This window comes from Ruditapes philippinarum, unplaced genomic scaffold (genome assembly GCF_026571515.1).
Source record: "Ruditapes philippinarum isolate M1 unplaced genomic scaffold, ASM2657151v2 ctg484_1_1_1_1, whole genome shotgun sequence".
NCBI lineage: Eukaryota > Metazoa > Mollusca > Bivalvia > Venerida > Veneridae > Ruditapes > Ruditapes philippinarum.
In genome coordinates, this window is record NW_026853581.1 from 248,143 (window position 1) to 268,757 (window position 20,615).

At 32.9% G+C, this 20,615-nt stretch overlaps 1 protein-coding gene across 1 annotated transcript in view; it reads right to left on the reverse strand.

Moving 5' to 3' along the window:
- Window positions 1-6,676: 6,676 nt before the first annotated feature.
- The window catches only part of LOC132737257 (sister chromatid cohesion protein PDS5 homolog B-like), a 61,059-nt gene continuing 47,120 nt past the window's right edge, over window positions 6,677-20,615 (reverse strand). The window contains exons 22-35 of the mRNA XM_060724514.1: window positions 20,001-20,069; window positions 19,338-19,474; window positions 18,654-18,777; window positions 16,374-16,578; window positions 15,873-15,987; window positions 15,208-15,340; window positions 14,438-14,560; window positions 13,523-13,573; window positions 12,557-12,717; window positions 10,855-11,547; window positions 10,111-10,290; window positions 9,180-9,347; window positions 8,274-8,379; window positions 6,677-7,652 (exon numbers count right to left, since the gene is read on the reverse strand). Coding sequence (XP_060580497.1) covers window positions 7,614-7,652; window positions 8,274-8,379; window positions 9,180-9,347; window positions 10,111-10,290; window positions 10,855-11,547; window positions 12,557-12,717; window positions 13,523-13,573; window positions 14,438-14,560; window positions 15,208-15,340; window positions 15,873-15,987; window positions 16,374-16,578; window positions 18,654-18,777; window positions 19,338-19,474; window positions 20,001-20,069 — 2,304 coding nt within the window. The 3' untranslated portion in view covers window positions 6,677-7,613. The remainder of the gene's footprint in view (window positions 7,653-8,273; window positions 8,380-9,179; window positions 9,348-10,110; window positions 10,291-10,854; window positions 11,548-12,556; window positions 12,718-13,522; window positions 13,574-14,437; window positions 14,561-15,207; window positions 15,341-15,872; window positions 15,988-16,373; window positions 16,579-18,653; window positions 18,778-19,337; window positions 19,475-20,000; window positions 20,070-20,615) is intronic.

Sequence of the window (20,615 nt, forward strand, 5' to 3'; positions counted from 1 at the left end):
CTGGCAAAACATTTCGCAAATCGCTTTATTTTGACAAAACATGTTTTGATTTAACATGTTGAAATCACTCGAAAATGTCGTTTTGTATTATGTGTTAAATAGTTATTTTTTATTTTCTTTTATCTGTTGAAATTTGATTCCTAGTCTGCCAAAGTTATTTATTTGACAAAACCATTTATGTGACAAAGTGTTTGAAAACAATCATTTCTCCAGCTAGTTAACTTCCTTGTTATCAGTACGATTATCATAATGATAAATGAAAACTTCTTGTTGTCAATTCTTGTATTGTGCACGCGTAAAATTTTCGCGTGAATTCTCGCGTTATTATACGGTTATAAGTCTAGTGAAAAAATAATACTTGGTTGTTACTACAGTTAACGTTTCTGGCTCGCATATTTCTGATGCATACGCGAGTTTCATTTTCATTATCTTTGTTTTTCATTTTTTTCATACTGTTGATCTTAAAACAAATTTGTATTTAAAAAAAAGCTTCTTAATTATTGAATTATTTTCAGACAGTTATATATTATTTTTTTTTTATTTTTATGATTCATCTGGAATTGATTTATTTGGTTGAACTGAATAAAGTATGTTTACAATGTTCATGGTGTGTGCTTGGGTTTGGGCGCCCTCTGTTGTTTAATTTTGGTGACTGAAATGCGCATCTCCGGTATTTATCAATGAAAACAAAACAAAAAACAACAACAACAATCGAATGTAACTTATACAGAATTAAAAAAAACATACATTATACATCATTATTTTAAATCATTATATATTAATATGTTCAATGATATAGTAGAAAAGTCCAGTGTACGCCTGAATCCGACACACATAAATGTGTGTATGTGTTTGAACTAGAGTGTGTAAATTGTGTGTATGTTTTAAGTTATATACTGTGTCTCATACCTCAGAAAAAAATATACGCAAGTTGATACAGATATTTGTGTTTCTTTTTTCTCTCTTTTACTTCAAGTAGAACATTTTGTTAATTCTAAAATTGATAGTAACATATGGTACGCTTTTTCTTCTTATTGAAAGAAGTCCTTTGTTCACAAAAAAAAAAATAAAAAAATACAACAACAAAAACTCGAGAGTAAAAGCCATAATAATAATTCATTTTTCTCTATGATTTATAGAAACAATGAATTGACATTTGACAGCAAAAAAGGTTTAGGCATTCTAAGATGAGTTTTAAGAGTACACGTAAATCCGCGTAATACTGATCCAAATATTGGTTGTTTTTTAATTTGTTTGGGAAAAACATGAAATGCATGCTGTAGCCTTTATCAACAGATTTCTTACTGCGAAGCTCCACTGGAAATAAACTAGAAAACAAATGTCATGTTATTTTATATTCATCGCAAGTAATTACCAAACTTGTTAACATCCACAAACAAATTCATGTAAAAAAACCGTATGTTGTTTTAAAGAGTTACTATCAATGGTTCAGATACCATTGCTATTGAACTAGGCATATGATAAATTGCTATTGAACTAGGCATATGCAACATTGCTAATGAACTAGGCATATGATAAATTGCTATTGAACTAGGCATATGCAACATTGCTATTGAACTAGGCATATGATAAATTGCTATTAAACTAGGCATATGCAACATTGCTAATGAACTAGGCATATGATAAATTGCTATTGAACTAGGCATATGCAACATTGCTATTGAACTAGGCATATGCTACATTGCTATTGAACTAGGCATATGCTACATTGCTATTGAACTAGGCATATGCAACATTGCTATTGAACTAGGCATATGCTTCACTGCTATTGAACTAAGCATATGCTACATTGCTATTGAACTAGGCATATGCAACATTGCTATTGAACTAGGCATATGCTACATTGCTATTGAACTAGGCATATGATAAATTGCTATTAAACTAGGCATATGCAACATTGCTAATGAACTAGGCATATGATAAATTGCTATTGAACTAGGCATATGCAACATTGCTATTGAACTAGGCATATGCTTCACTGCTATTGAACTTGGCATATGCTACATTGCTATTGAACTAGGCATATGCTACATTGCTATTGAACTACGCATATGCTTCACTGCTATTGAACTAGGCATTTGCTTCACTGCTATTGAACTAGATATATGCTACATTGCTATTGAATTAGGCATATGATATACATTGCTACTGAACTAGGCACATGATATACATTGCTATTGAACTAGGTATATGCTACATTGCTATTGAACTAGGCATATGCTACATTGCTATTGAACTAGGCATATGCTGCATTGCTATTGAACTAGGCATTTCCTACATTGCTATTGAATTAGGCATATGATATGCATTGCTACTGAACTAGGCACATGATATACATTGCTATTGAACTAGGTATATGCTACATTGCTATTGAACTAGGCATATGCATCATTGCTATTGAAGACGGGATCGGAAATCCTTGCTATTGATCTGGAGGTTTATAACAGTTATCGGATATTCTTGCTATTGAACTAGAAAACGACTTCAAACTTGAGAACGTATACATTTGCTTCGGGCACATTGTATATGAACTGAGTTCGGATATTCTTGCTTTTGAACTAGGAATCCACTTCGAACTTGAGAACGTATACATTTGCTATTATGTTCGGCATCGGGCACATTTGTTAATGAACTGAGGTCGGATATTCTTGCTATTGAACTAGGAATTTAAATCAAAATATCAAGATAAAGATATAATTATTATCTAAATATCGACTGACAATTCTGTTGGTCTAAGAGTTCATACTTCTGCCATTAAACTGAACCGTGGCGAGGCTAACCTTGCATTTAACCTAAGGCAGGATACCTTAGTTATTTCTGTAGATAAATACTTTAAACTAGGGGCAAGAAGATTTTGGTATTAAAAGGGAACGGGCACCCATACTATTTAACTACACGTGGGATACTTTAATAGTCTATAGCTGTTGTAATAGAGAAGTGATATCTATTTGATGAATGGAGTGTGGGGTTGGGAAGGTGATGTGGGAGGGGGGGGGGGGGGGAGATTAAAATTTCGTCCGACAACAAAAATCCTATCTATAAGAAATAAACGCTAATATAATTCTTTAACTCCTAGCCACTTGTTCAACTTTAACTTTGTAATCCTACAGTCGATATCGTTTTAGTACCTCTGACCATTCGATAAGATGTAAACAAACCAATAAAACAAGGTCAGTCACTTGGAAGCAACATGTAAATAAAGGAATGAAGAAAGCACGTGACTCTACTGTTTACACTTGCCTGCGTCAGAAGTTCAAGGGGGTAGGGATTCTAATCAGAATGAATGGTATCTATAAAAAGAACGTGTGTGTATTGGCAATCATTAGTTATAAATCAATAGCTTATTATAGATACAATATGATAAATTAGAATGACTTCTGATAAATACAAGTTAACTTGTTCTATAAACAGTTCTCTACGTTTATACTAGTGATTTAAAGTTTTTCATTTTATGTGTATAATCAAGAATTGACTTAAAAAGGAATTTTTACATTCTGGCGAAAGGCAAAATCTATAAAAACACAGTCACGCTTTTAAAGGGACGCTGAGTGATATTAACACTAGCAACTTTCTTACTTTTATACTGGAGAGATTAACAATACAATGATAATAAAAAGAAACTTAAACGAGCAGTTTAGAAAATATATGCATGTACTTAATTGCTTTCATTTCCAACTTGTATCGATGTAATTAATGTGGTCAATGGGGGCTTTTGTCCTACCTGTATTTTTGATGGGAGGGGATAGGGTTGCTTTTGTCCTGTGTGTAAATTTCATTGGCTTTAATTAACACTAATATGGTGACGTTCAAGCTTTGCTGATAATGAAGACATCAGGTGCCATTCCGTGTATTATTTCAGTGGCAAGGAGGTACCTTATTAGAACCATCGACCTTCCGTAAGCTAACTGGACAATTTTCTCAAAGGAAATAATCGAAATCCTCGACGGAATCGGATCCACAGCAGTGAGGGAGTTAAGGTCAACTCGGCACCAGAGTAGAACCAACGACATTCCGTAAGTAAGCTAGCTGGACAATTTTTTTGAAATGAAATATTCATCCACAATCCACAACAGTGAGGGATCAGAGATTTAAGGTCTTCTCGGTCACGGAGGCCCTGCTTACCAAATTCAAATGGTAACAAAACAAATATCTGTTGATTTCTTTTTTCTGAAGGAGATAAATAACAACAAAAGTCTGCACATATAATGATGTAATGGTTTAATTCCTTTAGAATGAACTAATGAACACCCATTTGCAAGAAGAACTAAAATTAATTCAGGCATTAATAAGGAACACGATATATAAAACAATAACAATATTACAAAATGAGTGGACAAAAATAATGATGTTACAGTTAATGAGTTATTTACAACTGATTTTATTTCTGTATTTTCTCTAAACAAGATATGATGAGAGAAATAATTTCATTTTTTTTTTCTTGTTAAAAAGAATTACAATTATCAAACAGATCCTGAGAAAAAAATATTCAAGACACTGTTTCCTCAGTGCCTTAATAATCAAATGAAAGGAAACTATAATATAACTACTTGACTGCATATTGTAACAAAACTTTTATCAGAATAGGTTGCTTCTCCTGCAGGAAATACATCTTACAAAACACATTTGTGCACAATTAACTTAAAATTTGTAGTAAGATTGAAATTTTAAGCCTATTAATAAACAATACAACTAAATTTCTTATATTTCATGTATATTGAGAAAATACTGTTATACATTTTTCTTTTTTATCCTTTAGTATAAATTCTTTATCTTACCTATATAACCTTCATCAGACAACCGAATCATTTTGAAATAATTATCAAATACCGACTTCATAATAAATGATTAAGGAAAATGTCACATTAACAGTGTTTTACTTTGACATTACATAATTATCTTAATATGGAAGAAAAATAAACTGTATTTTACAAACTTTCAACTCTCAAATGTCACAACTATCTCAATGATTATAACATGATTGTGTTTGTTTGTTTCATTTTACGCCTTTTTCCAAGAGTATTTCAGTCATATAGGTGGGTAGTTTCCTAACCATCGTTCCTGGAGGGTTACACCAGTACTAGACTACCTTCCTCAGCACTAAACTTTAAAAGCATTTTCCGGGGATCAAACCCACGCCAGAGAGGTAACTGGATAAGAAGTCATCAACTCTAACCCCTCGACCACGGAGGCGGTTTTATAACATGCAATCTCCAGACAGTGTGAATCATTCATTACATGGAGGCCTATAGTTATTTGGTAGGATCAAGTTTCTCCAGCTTATATTGTAGACTTCCTGGTGCCCAGTTACCTGTGCAGAATCACCTAAATGGAAGTCAACCAGGTGCCCTGTTACCTGGGTAGAAACAACTAGGTAGAACCTACTACTTCCTGGTACCCAGTTACCTATGCAGAATCATCTAGATGGAAGTCAACCAGGTGCCCAGTTATCTGGAACCCTCAAACATCTGGGTAGAAACACCAAGGTTCTACAAACTGACAGCCAGGAACCAATCCACCGGGGTAGTGCCACCTAGGTCAAACATTGTGTTGTAGAGTAAGTGATCCAGTTATCTTACTACCCAGGATTTATCTTAATTCTGCACTGTTTTTATCTTTTCATATATACAAATAGTGACAGTATCAGTATAACACAGGTTTAAACACGCCAATAACAGCCACACTACAAGTTTAAATAAAGCAGCAAAACAATTTACATCTCTTGATAATTACCACATTCAGGAACTAAATCATACAAAACGTAAATGTTTGTTTCTTCTTTCAACCATATTTATTTAATGTAGAAAAAAAGTCAAGTCTAGTAATTCATAATTCCCTTATTGACCATGGCATGGGTGTCATCTTTCCTTCAAAGTTGAACTTAAGATACAAAAATAAAATTAAATTTATAGACAAAATTTGATTATTTAGAAGAAATTCCTAAAAAAAAGAGAGAAAAAAAAAAACAATTACGAAGGAAAGCATGTTGAAATATAATTTTATGACACAAAACCATGACATTTGACACTGTATTACTTATTTATACATATCAGACAATTCTAAATAAAAACTCATATTCTTTATGAATACTCAGAGTAAACAAACAGAATAAATAAAACTATTGTTTAACAACAAAATCATGCTTTCCAAATTTAAAGTAAAACTTATATTTAACATACTATTAAAATTTTTGAACTAAATTTCATACCTGGAACCAGCGGGAAATTAATCAGACAAATGCAACATTTATTTATTTTTAACCTCATAAAAAAAGCAAATCCTAAATTAGTAAAAACACGGACCTTGAATTAAGGAAAATTGAGTGTCAATGAAAATACAGCAAAAGTAAAAAGCACACCCCTGTTAAAGCCTCACTTTCACTGACACTCACATTTTGGTTGTTATCAAACTCCCAACATTTCCAGTGTAAGAAATTCAGATTTGAAACCACTAGGCCGGTCAGACTACCAGATTAGAATATTCACTAGCCCAAAAGACATTCCACTAGCACAATTCATTTGTTCAAAACATTTGTTTATATTGCCACTGAAAATACAGTAGCCTGGTCGGACTTGTTACTGTGAAAAACTGGTAGCCCGTGGAGAAATGTAGTAGTCTGGGGCTATAGGACTACAGCTAATTTCGAACACTGCATTTCATACACACAAAATCTGTTACAACAGCTTTCCAACTGAAAAAAGACTTGGTCCAGTAGTGACACATTGATTTTTTTAACTGCACTCGAGTCAAACAATAAATTTCATCACAAAAATTTTAAATAAAAGATCATGTAAAGAAATGAGCTTAAATGAGTACATTAATAAACAGTCAATTATTACATGAAACATATTATATGTACACACACAAAAAAAATAGAATAAAAACAATGACATCTGATAAAAAGAATAATGGGTTACAAAAAAAAAATCAAAAAAGTATTTTATGCCTCATCGTCGAGACGTTGCATTTGTTCTAATGTAATATTTGATTCTTTTTAAAATCTTAACAAAATAGATGAAGTGCCTTAAATTTTATGATACATGATTAGATTTTTTCGTTACAAAAAAGGTCAAGGTCAAATATCTTCATGACGATCCGAGATTCTGGAAATAAACTTCCAAGTCAAGGACATTTATAATTATCCACCTTGCTTAAAGAAGCATGATCACCAAGGAAAATTATTATTTTATATTCTTTGTACTTCTAGTTTTTGTTTCCTCTTTTATTTTACTGTGTCTGTGAAGTTTAACACAAATACCTACATTATATGTACTTATGTGTATATATGTAAGAATATGTATTGCTGATTTAACAGACACATTTAATGATGAACACAAACATCTAATGGCTGGTCTGCAGTTCACATGCACTATTAACCTAGTTTTAAAATCCTGAATAGTACATGATTAAAACAACTTATTCAAGCACTTTGGGGCCAGAACATGTGAATGATCTCCCTTGTCAGACATTTTAAATGACTAAAGTTCTCCGCAGACACTTCGCTGCTGGCTTCAGATGTAGGAGTACACACTGCCAGTTTTTCAGACCAACAATATTTTACAACTCGAGATAAATCTTGTCTGAACAATCATACTTTATTTTTTCTTCCCTTTAGCAACAGCGGCTTTCTTGGTCTGGAAAAAAAAGCAGGCAGTTAAGAAAATGTATATTTTTGAATATATAGCTTCTATATGTTGGTAAATTAGAGTGATATCAACTGTACAATTTCAATCGCAACCAGACATTTACTGTTACGACAGTCGAGCCTTTTCCAAGTGTTACCACTGATCAGATTACCAGACCCTTTACAAATATGCTTGCATTTTTTCCAGTCCTAACCAAACTGAAATTTCCAGTATCCAAACTGACAAATTTGCTGTACAATGTATCATTACAGACAGATGTATTGTCAAATTTTTATTGTATTTGTTATGTTTTGGTTGATATTTTGTAATGACTGAAACAAACAATGTCGCACAATTTTAAATACATCAAAATACCCTGAAAAGAGCTTGGAAAAGGTATCAAATTAAACAATCTTAAAAAGCAAAATTTCCTCAACTGGACAAGAAACTCTTTCCTAAAATGGTAAGGAAAAGGCCTGTGAGCTTTGCAACATAGCACAGAAAAACAATCGAGGTTCAAGTTGATAGATGAAATGATTTAAAGTAAACAATTTAATTATGGTAAGTAAAACCCAACGGAAATCAAAGTTAAGAGATAAAAGTAGGGTTTCAGAAATTCTTAAGATTTACTTCTTTTCCTAAAGTTCCTTTTTTGATGATTCTGGCTAGTGCAGAGGCTTTCTTGGTGTCTGTATCTGACCCCGTTGTACCATTTGCCAAAGGTTTTGCACGACGCCTGAAATATATTAATTATATATATGTACTACTTTAACTAATGTCACATTGACAAATCATGCCATGTCCTATAGGCAAAGATATTAATAAAATCTATGTGATATAATGTTTTATTATCTATGATGTTATCACAAATGAGGTTGTACAGATCTAATACACAGCAAATATGGGGTTTTCACATCTACTCCCGACTGTTGAAACTTCAAAGTGCACTAATGTTCACAATAGAGTGCATATTATAGATGTATCAACAAGTTGTAAATTTAAAGGTTTGATTAGATGGGGAAAAACCTACTTTAAACGAGTTTCAGAGTATTTCTATTCATGATTAGTGACAAATTAACATCAACTTAATACCAGAAATCATAATATCATTTTTTTTGTTGTTGGGCTTTACGTTGAACCTACACTATACAGGTCATATGGCAAGTTCCAAGCTTTACTGGTGGAGGAAGACCTCAGGTGCCCCTCCCTGCAGTATTTCTGGCACACAGGCACTGAGTAGTACAACCCCCATTTACCTCAGCTAGCTCACATGAAAGAATACAAAGTCCCTGGACAGAAGCCCTATTGTTGATTGTATGTTTGTCTTCACAAATACAGGTCTTATCTAAATTTTATGACTTCTCAGTTACCCATAATTATCCATTTCAAACAAAAAAAGTTTTGTGTTAAATATAACAAAGAGTAATTTTCTGAGGCAAATAACAGACCCTTTCATCTTGAGGAAGTAAACCAAATAACCTACAATTCTAAATGACCTTATCAAAATTATAGAAGAAACAAGATGAGAAGACTTACACATTTTTGTTCACAGTGACTGTAGCTTTTGCTGTAGGTTTAGGACTTTTGCCTGTCTGTTTTTTCTCAGCTGCTGATTTAGGAGATTGTGATGAAGTTTTACTGCTAGCTGAACTACGAGGAGATGATGCTGGTGATGTTGATGGAGATTTTACTTTTCCTTTAGCCCTTCATTAAATAAAATCAGTCATCAGTAATACAGTAGTAAGTTATTGGTGGTGGCGTTGGGTAGTTTTTACTCTGAATCATTGCAGCAAGCCACATTTAATTTATCAAAGCACAGTTCATTCACCGCATGGTTTCTGGGCAGGCTGTCATGCACTTTATTAGTACTAGTTGCCTTCACTTTCACAAGGAAATGATAACTTCTACCAGAGCAGAAGTACAGTGCAAATGACTGTAGAAAGGACTTCATGGTCAATGACAAAGAAAATGACCTTGACCGTCCAGGATTTGAACAATGGCCATCTGATTCACAGTCCAATGCTCTACCTATTAAGCTTACCTGACATTTCAATAGTTAATTATGTATGTTTAATTTATGTAGATATATTAACAGTTAGAAACTTGTCTTTTTGCATACACTTAATTGCTGTAACTGATAACAGAACTAAAAGTTAACAGTGTTTTAAATCAAGAAATTAATCACTTTAGCTTCTATTATACATATTTAAAGCAGTCGGATAAATAATTGATAATGGTATCCATAAACAGGTGTAATAAGTACATGATCACCCCTCTAATCAACATTCCAGTTGTAAAGCAAACAACATTCCTGTACTAAAACTGTAAACAATAAATTTGCCAACAAGAATATTGAGTTTGCATGAATACCTTTGACTTTTTCTGACAAAATGGACCTTAAAGAAAATGCAAACAAATGCCAACATCAGCAAAAGGGTCAAGACAATAGAAATTGACTGATAATTACCCTGCTTTAGCCTTGGCTGCAGCAGCCCCTCGTTTTGGTGTAGCTTTAGGTGCCGGTGAATTAGGGGCTTTAAAACTGTCTTGTGATGTCTCACTTGGCGTAGATGGGTTAGACTCCTCAGATTCTTCTTCTTCCTCCTCCTCCACTTCTTCAACTTCCTCCTCCTCCTCAACTTTCTTCCTACAATACAACAAACAGTTTGGTCTGAACCATAGATCTAAATAAAGGTCAAAGTTTACTTTCTTTCTTGTTTTTAATTGGCAATACCACAGCAGCTGATAACATTTTTCTTCTAAAAGTTCAATTATTGAGTTTCAAATGAATCAAACTCAGTGAAAATTGCAAAACATCTGTATTCATCATTTTTCTTAATTTTAATTTCCTCTTTGAAAGTTTATTTTTGTGCTTGTTAAAAATAACTTATAGGCTAGAACATATTGCAAGGATTCTCTTTGGTAGAACTTAGATAATAGCTTTATATCTGACTTTTAGTTTATACTTATTTATTCTAGTTTGACTGTGTTGGTAACTGTAAGCTTAATTGAAACACTCTCAAATCCATTCCTGGAACAAACCAGTACTAAGCAATGAATGTGAAGTTTTTTTGCTGAAGGAAACAACTGCTTGCCCTGACAGGGTTTGGACCCAGACTGCCAGTAAACCTTAGATCTATAGTCTGCCACTCTTTACTTTAGTTTTAATCATTGAAAAAAGAAAATCTCTATATTTACAGTTTTGTCTTACTTTTTTGAAGCAGCAACTTTCTTTCCAAGTTTAGGAGCAGGAACAGCATCTTTTTCAAGATTAAACTTTCTTTTCTTTGGTGACACTGACTCCTCACTTTCATCAGAATCACTATCTGGTGTTGCAGTCCTTTTTGCACCTTTACCCCCCTTATTTGCCCCATTCACAACCCCTTTCCCTTTCTTCTGTACACCCTTTTTCTCAGTTTGCCCTTTACTTTTATCTTTGGAGTCACTTGCACTTGATTTATCAGTAGTCTTTTTATTAGATTGCTGAGCTTTGAGTTTTTCAGCCTCTGCTACTGTACGTTTTAATATCCTCTTTTTAGGAGGTGGAGGAGTAGTATTTTCGGAATCTTGTGAACTACTGTCCTTCGCTTCCTGAGATGTATCCATATCTTCCTGTGAATCTTCACTATTAACTTCACTTGTGTCTTGTGAACTTTTAGCTGCTGCACGTTTGTTATTACCTGCAGTTTTTTTCCCTCTACCTCTGACAGGTTTAGTTTTAGTAGATGCCGACTGCTTGGACTCAGCACCGGACTCAGACCCTACTGATGAGGCCGTGTCCATATCGGCAGACTCACTGGCCTCGTCTTTATCATCTGTTGTTGCACTACGTGATCTTGACTTAGCCGGTTTTTTACTAGTAGGTTCCGATTCAACAGACTCTGTATCTTGTGATGATTCCTCCCTAAAATATATACAAAATCATAGCTTATTTTTATATGTAAAAGGCAAAACATGTGAAGACTACACATAAAGTATTGTACTTCACTGTCAATAACTTTTTTTATACATATAAGCTTTAAAAAAAAGAAAAGAGTTTGATTTACACAAGCTTTATTTGATATTTTCAATGAAAACTTTTATCACGAATTTCTTGAAGAAAAGTAAAAAACCTTTTCTTCTAGATATGGCTGGATTTGAAAACCTGACACAGTAATGGGCATACAACCCCTGGGTAAGGGTTTATTTCCCTTTAATAGCATACAGAACAGCCCTCTCATATCAGGGTGCAAATAACAGACAAGAAACAAGTTAATCACACCTATTAGCAACCATAATCCATATATTTTCAAGTCTTGAAAATAATCAGAAAATAAACTGCTAGCATGAAAAAATGACCTTAAATGTCGTCAACTTAAAAACAAACAAGATCATGTTGCAGCGGACGTTACAAATAAAACTTGGTATTAGGAAAATAAGGTAAAGTGGCCCACAAAATGATTCTTATAATTTAAAAAAGTTGCAAATTGAACATCTTTAAATATTTAATATGTCAATTTAAACAATAATAAACAACAATAACTTTTCTCTCTTGCTCTTACAGTAAATTTAATTAAATTTTAATGTTTTTACGCACCCAGTCATCAACAAATTGTTGCAACAAACATATGCCTAGCTAAGAAAGATGTAACAGCAGGTAAAAATTGTTTGTTTGTTTGTTTCATTTTACGCCTTTTTCAACAGTATTTCAGTCATATAGGCGGGTAGTTTCCTAGCCATCGTTGCTGGAGAGTTACACCAGTACTAGACTACCTTCCTCCCCGCTAAACTACCAAAGCATCTCCCGGGGATCGAACCCACGCCAGAGAGATAACTGGATTAGAAGTCATCGACTCTTACAACTGGACCACAGAGGCGGTTAGCAGGTAAAGACATTCCACACCAAAATGTGATGATAGTAAACGAAAACCTACTTTTTCTTTTTAGCTTTTGGTTCCTTTGGGCATGTAGGATATGGGTTAACTACAGGACCTGGACTCTTCACTATGATAGTCTCCACAGTGGTATTTTCTTGTCGTTTACGATAATTCATGCTTTGAGGAGCTACATGAGTTGTATCTGTCAAACCTTTTTTCTGTAAAACAAGTAATGCAATACATTTCTATTAGTCTTTAGAACTTTGTAAAAACATATGTAAAATAGTATTCAAATCTTAAAGAGGAATGGTCTGCAATAGGAAAATTCTCAGTAATGTATTTCAAATATTGATAGAAACAATAGAAATGTATCATTTTGATATTAATACACAAAATTTATTGGACAAAAAATGTTGAATATGTTTTTGGTGAATTTTTGTTATTTCTAGACATTTCATTAATAAATAAAACTTATCAATTATTAATTGACAGAAAATCAACGATACGTCAATATTGTTTCTATTGATGACAGCTCTAGTATTTAGAACTTTGTAAAAAAAGATATGTAAAAATAGTATACAAATCTTAAAGTATGGAAAATTCTCAATAAAATATTTTAAATATTCATAAAAACAATAGAAATGTTTCATTTTGATATTCTTACAAAAAATTTCTTAAGAAATGTTGATAAAGGTCTACATTATTTAGAAGGAATACTTGTTTGACAAATATTAATACTTTGTTCTATCTGCTATAAATATGTTATCTCACAGCTTCCAACATAATCCATACACTATTCTTTTCTTGGTTATTGTCACATACAAAACAAAATACTGTCTACATAATTATTTTTTTATATTGCATACCTTCCATTATGGACCAATCCACTTTCACATAAATATGCTCAAATATGATCTAAACAAATACAAAGATATTCTACTTACAGTAAATGAGAATGGTATCTGATTTTCTTACTTGTATTTAATCATTTAAATAGCATCAACAATTTAAAGATCAACATACCTTTTCAAAATTGAAGTCCTTTGGTAAATAGACAACACTATTCAATGCACCCTGAAACAATTATTGATAACACTTGCTTATTAACAAACATATATACTTTTCAAAGTCAGTTACCAGCACAAATTGAAGAATTTTCTGCATTTGATTTGATCCTCAACTCTTTATGTACTTCACTTAATGTAATCATATCTATCTAAGCTCAATTGTGAAAACAAGTTCATTCAACTTAAATTGATCACTTTCTAGTCGGCTTCCTCGAACTAACCAACACTGGTGTTGTATGACAATTAAAGGCTTGAACCCATCATCCCTTGGTTGAGAGGCAGACACCTTAACCATTAGGTAAGCACTCCAATTTCTCTACTATTCATTCATAAAACTGCTATAAGTTTTTACTAATTTGAACATTATATTTCAAAATGTATTAAAAATGTTTCAAGATTGAACCTTAAATTTATTGAACCTTACATGCATATGTCATTAAAGAGACAAAACAATTTCACTGCATTAGTGTTTATCAACATACGACTATATTTGATCTGGTATTTAGCAGTGTAATATTGTATATAACTGCAATAAGATTCCCCCCAATACTTTCCCCAAATATTTCAAACTTCACAAAAACAAAGTAATCATACAATTTTATAAAAGTTCAAATCATCTGTAAACTAGAAACTTGATTTGAAGCTATGCAGCAAGATTATTGCTTGTGCACATGTGAGTGTGCAAATACTATCTACAATAGAACTGTAAAGTAATACATTATTGATAAAACATGATCTCCTACCAAACAAACATTTCGGACAACAAGGATTCACATATATAAAAGACAGTTTTTATAGCATCCTATTCATAAACTTGGTTAAGGCAACAACAACAACATTTTCTAACACTTAAGTATAAGATAAGTACTACCTTTTCTGGCTTAGTAAATAGTTTACATGGTAAGACTGGATCAACATTCTCATCTTTGAGAACAATATTGGTGAGGTTCTTCTGTAACAAACCTAGAGCTAGGTCACATACAGCATACAGTTTCTGAAATAAGTTAAAGTTGGCTTATTAATAACTCAGACAGAAAAGTGCCTTTCTAGTTACGGCAACGATGTATCCGTTATTAAATTTTGTAAAAATAAAACATGTTTAAATGAGTGTGCATAAGGAATTCAAAAACAGTTGTATGTGATACTTGCTACAATGTCACATGGCATTTTCAATTACAAACTATTTTCCAAGTGTAAGAAACCTGTGCTATAAGGAGCTGAGCAAAGAATTGCCCAGTAGAGTACATTATTCATCTTCTATCTAGGTTAATTTGAATAACAGAACATTGTTATGTCAATAATCATCAATAAACAAAGTATCGTGTAAATAATTCCTTATCAAACAAAGTTTCAAACTAATGTAATACAATAAATACTAAAAGGTTGTCAAGAGCAAAGTTGAGTCATTTTGGCTTCTGTTGAAGAGAGAAAAATCATAAATTTGCTACTACAGAAGGTCCCAATTGCCTTCATCACTAGGTTGATCAAGCTTCATTGTTTACTATTGATAAGCAATTTATACACAAGAAGTTCAAAAAAAGAAGCACTAATACAGGTGTTTCAAACTCAAGAAGAAAAATGGATTTAATTTTTTTCATCTATTTCAAGTGGAAACTTAAAACTAAAGCTGTGTTTGTTTACATTATTTGTCTCTTCATCTTCAGGTTCCTGTGCATCCTTTGCTTGTTTTATGTTCTCTATCAGACGCCGGAAGAAATGATAATTATAATCCTCACTGCGCGCAACTAATGGTTCCATAATAAACCAAAGACATCTGGAATATACAGATATTCATATTAACACACTTCTTAACATATACATTTTTCCACTTTATACTTTCCATCTGATGAAGATAAAAGACTAGAAAGTCAGCAAACATTTCATTTGCTTTACAAAGATATAAACGCCTTTAACACTAAAAATCAACAAATAATATGATGTTAGTGAATTTTAAACTTTTTAAGGGACTCCACAGAGGTTTTTAGACATGAAGGGACTGTTAAGTAAAGACTCATAAAGACTCATGAACCATCTGATGTAGACCTGGACTAATAACTTGTTTGCAAAATTGCAAATCATTCCCTGACTGTTTTTCCAGAAAATTGTTTTCATTGTACAAAATGACCAAAAAATGCAAAGCATTGCAACTATTTTTTCTCAATCTGAGAAAGAAATCTATCCTCAATTTAAGCCCTAGTCTATTTCATTATTGTCCATTGCATCAATAATTTATGCAAGAATTGAAAATCTTATATCTTTATGTTATTTGACCTCAGTGGAGTTACAGCAGTTACATAGACACTTACTCTTTAATGTTTTTAAGAGCTTGAACATCTTCATATGACTTGAGATCTGGATCATGTGCCAATAAATGAACAGTGTACGGCATCACATAGTCAGGTAGGTACAAGAACATCTTACCTGTGTGAGAGGTAAAACATATTGCTGTAAAACTATACCCCAATATAGACAATACCTCATACATATACTCCAGGCCACTTACAATTCTTATAGAGAACATGTACCTTAAAACTAACATTCCAATCTCAAATGTAAAAGAACATATTGCAAAATAACTAATGAGTAACTTTCTTTTTAACATTACTTGTCTTTATAAATGATGACGAAAAAAGGATGAAATAACATAAGTGTTAAAATAAGCAGTTAAACAAAATTCAAAATAAATTCTTACTTCAATCAACTGTAGCATTCTGAAACATATATGTTCAAAGATTCTTTTATTTAACAAATTTTGCTCACGGAACACTCATTATTAAAGTTAATATCATTTTTTTCTCTCCAAATACCTCCAAGAGCTGGATTTTGTTTTAAGAAGTCTCTCCGCCTCTGTATATTAAGCTGAATGTAACGTTTGATACTAGTGCGTCTCTCACGGACTGGATCATTGGCAGCCAGGCTGAAGATGGACATGAACTCTAGAGGCAGCTTGAGGGAGTATAAGCCCTTGTGTAGCTTGTCTGCAAACTTCACACGTACATGATAACAACTGTCCTAATAATGTTAATATAAAACATAGTCAGACCTAGTAACTTCATCAAATACATGTTAAAATCATGATATACAGAACAAAGTAATTTCATTATGTGATCTAATCTCTTTTATGACACTAAATTAGAATATGATAATAAAACTGAAAAGCATTTTGTTTCCCCAAAACTAGCTTAAGCATATCATCATCATTTTGTAATTCATAAGCATGAATAAGGATAAGAACAACAAATCTACAAGACAGGAGAGCTAAATAAACAAGAGCACCGCTAGGCGGAGCATTATATGCTCGAAAGTGTTTTTTTTTTTTTTAGTAAGGATGAAGCATTTGTAAGACATGGGAATTCGCTGTTCATCCGTCGTAGAGTGATTAATACTTAAGTTATTAATAATGACCCTAACCTTTGACCTTGTGACCCCAAAATAGATAGGGGTCTTCTACCATATATGGACAATCATCCTAAGAAGTTTGAATATTGTGGGCCAATTGGAACTTTAATTATGCTCTAGAAACTGTTTTCAGTATTAAGGTAAAAGTGACTTTGACCTTTGACCTTGTGACCCCAAAATCAATAGGGGTCTTCTACCCAATATGGACAATCATCCTATGAAGTTTGAATATTGTGGGCAAGATGGAACTTAAGTTATGCTCAAGAAACTGTTTTTGGTTTTAAGGTACTTGTGACCTTGACCTTTCACCTAGTGACCCCAAAATCAATAGGGGTCTTTTGCCCAATATGGACAATCATCCTATGAAGTTTGAATATTGTGGGCCAAATGGAACTTAAGTTATGCTCAAGAAACTGTTTTCAGTTTTAAGGATATAGTGACCTTGACCCTTGACCTTTTGACCCCAAAATCAATAGGGGTCTTCTACCCAATATGGACAATCATCCTATGAAGTTTGAACACTGTGGGCCAGATGGAACTTAAGTTATGCTCCGGAAACTGTTTTCAGTATCAAGGTAATAGTGACCTTGACCTTTGACCCTGTGACCCCAAAATCAATAGGGGTCTTCTACCCAATATGGACAATCATCCTATGAAGTTTGAACATTGTGGGTCAATTGGAACTTAAGTTATGCTCCGGAAACTGTTTTCAGTTTTAAGGTCATAGTGACCTTGACCTTTGACCTTTTGACCCCAAAATCAATAGGGGTCTTCTACCCAATATGGACAATCATCCTATGAAGTTTGAACATTGTGGGTCAATTGGAACTTAAGTTATGCTCCGGAAACTGTTTTCAGTTTTAAGGTCATAGTGACCTTGACCTTTGACCTTTTGACCCCAAAATCAATAGGGGTCTTCTACCCAATATGGACAATCATCCTATGAAGTTTGAACATTGTGGGTCGAATGGAACTTAAGTTATGCTCCGGAAACTGTTTTCAGTTTTAAGGTCATAGTGACCTTGACCTTTGACCTTTTGACCTCAAAATCAATAGGGGTCTTCTACCCACTATGTACAATTATCCTATGAAGTTTGAACATTGTGGGTCAATTGGAACTTAAGTTATGCTCCGGAAACTGTTTTCAGTATCAAGGTAATAGTGACCTTTGACCTTGTGACCCCAAAATCAATAGGGATCTTCTACCCAATATGGACAATCATTCTATGAAGTTTGAACATTGTGGGTCGAATGGAACTTAAGTTATGCTCCGGAAACTGTTTTCAGTTTTAAGGTCATAGTGACCTTGACCTTTGACCTTTTGACCCCAAAATCAATAGGGGTCTTCTACCCAATATGGACAATCATCCTATGAAGTTTGAACATTGTGGGCCAAATGGAACTTAAGTTATGCTCCGGAAACCAAATTGCTAACGGACTGACGGACAGACAGACGGACGCCAGGGGGTATAACATAATATGCCCTTTCGGGCATATAAAAAGCAGGTTTAACATTTTAAATTTCACTAGAAGGAAAAACAAGTAAAAAAATTCAAGTGTTTTAAAATGTAAGAAAAACAGTTTCTAAAAGTTAATTTCCATTTAAAAGTCAGCTTTACTATGTTAACAGTTAGTTTCCAGTAATCTTGTTCTATAATATTTATAGTGCAATTTTGTGTAATGTTTACATTTATAAGTAAAGCAAGAGCTTGGAACTGTTCTCTCTGAAGTAAGTCAGCAAACACAGGCTCCTCTGCCAATTTAAGGATAGCACAACCAGCCTGTAGTCGTAACCTTGCCAACTCTGGTTTGCTGAAATCAAATATGTATATATGTAAAATATATGTAGTCATACAATAGTCCTTCATATTTGTTTGTTCTCAATTTGTATACCTATATTACAAGAACAAATAATTGCTAAGATTGACAGTTTTATTTTCATGGAAAAAACATGAAATTAGAATTTTTTCTTATTTTTTAGTTCAGTCTAGCAACCTGACAACAGGTTCTACATAGTAATGCAGTGGTCAAGACAAACTTTCTTACAACAGTGTATGAAATCACAACTTCATTTATAACGGTAAATTACGTCATCTTAAGCATGCCACTGCAAAGCACGCCACTCATGCCAGATTAAATTTCTGGCATGTAAACACCAGTCTGATATGCAAGAAATAGCAATTACATTATGATTGAAAATATAATTTGATTTTGTGGAGCTACTAGTAAAAATAGTTCTTTTAGCCAGAATTTGTATTTTTGGAACAGATAAATAACAGCCCTTCCATGCTTCCTAAGATCCTGAACTACAAAAATCTACATTATATACGCTCCACATCAAGATTTGCCTATTATTACTCTATTGTACCTACTTTATAAGTCCCTTCTCCATCAAATCTCCTTCATGTACAATGACGGTGTAGAGTAATCTCAGTGTAGATGTACACGAGTTGTTTACATTACTTTTTAAACCGATCAACCAGCGGACTAGTAACTTCATCGCCTGGATCTGTATACAAAAGAAGTAACTAGTTATATAAAACATGTCCAAAAGAAAACAAAACAACACAATTACAAAGAGAACGCACTTTTATTAAAGCATACCTTATAATAAGCAAAATCAAATTATTTCTAGAAAATCAAACTTGAGAAAATGTACAAAGTTTTAAGAAAGCAAAAAGATTTAACTTATGATCCTAGACTGATTTTGAAGCATTTATAACCATATTTCTACTATGTGACTGTAGCAATAGGGGTTATTTTTGTACATTTTGACCATTTTTGTTAATATATGTGGAGTGCAAATACTATTTGCAATATGTAAATTACTTTTTGTTCACTTCACAATATTTAATATTAATACATTTTCATGAAGTCTTCATTTCCGACTACATGAATTATATTATGAATCTTAAGCTGTTAGCTGCATTATCTCAGCCTTTTAATATAAACCTACCACTCTTAAAATGCAGCGTAAGTTTTAATACATATTTTGCAAGGAAAAGATGAACATAACAAAAAAGAAGAGATCTAACCTTGGCATTGGTTTCTTCTGTGACAAGATGATCCCCATACCAACTGTCCATTACAGGCCGACCATGTGTCTGAATAACAAAATATGTGTTCAAATATCTGTATGTGTTCAAATATCTGTATGTGTTCAAATATCTGTATATGTGTTCAAATGTCTGTATATGTGTTCAAATGTCTGTATATGTGTTCAAATATCTGTATATGTGTTCAAATGTCTGTATATGTGTTCAAATGTCTGTATATGTGTTCAAATGTCTGTATATGTGTTCAAAAGCCTATACATGTATATGTGTTCAAAAGTCTATATATATGTCATCAAAAGCTTACATACTTCACATTCCTGGAAGACTTATGTGAACATTTGGAGAACTTTAGAGTATTTACTTAGTAAAACTTTAATGACGTAATTAGGACAGAAAAATTGTCTGATTACAATGAACTTTCAATGTTAAACATCAATTCTTACATACCAGATTCTCATAAATATTAATTAAATATCAATTTATTATTCTTAAAAGAAGTCACTCAAAATTAATATAAATATGACGGGGCAAATATATTATAAATCTTAACTTGATTTCATTCAGCAGTTTATTGTACCGGACAAACCTCATCAA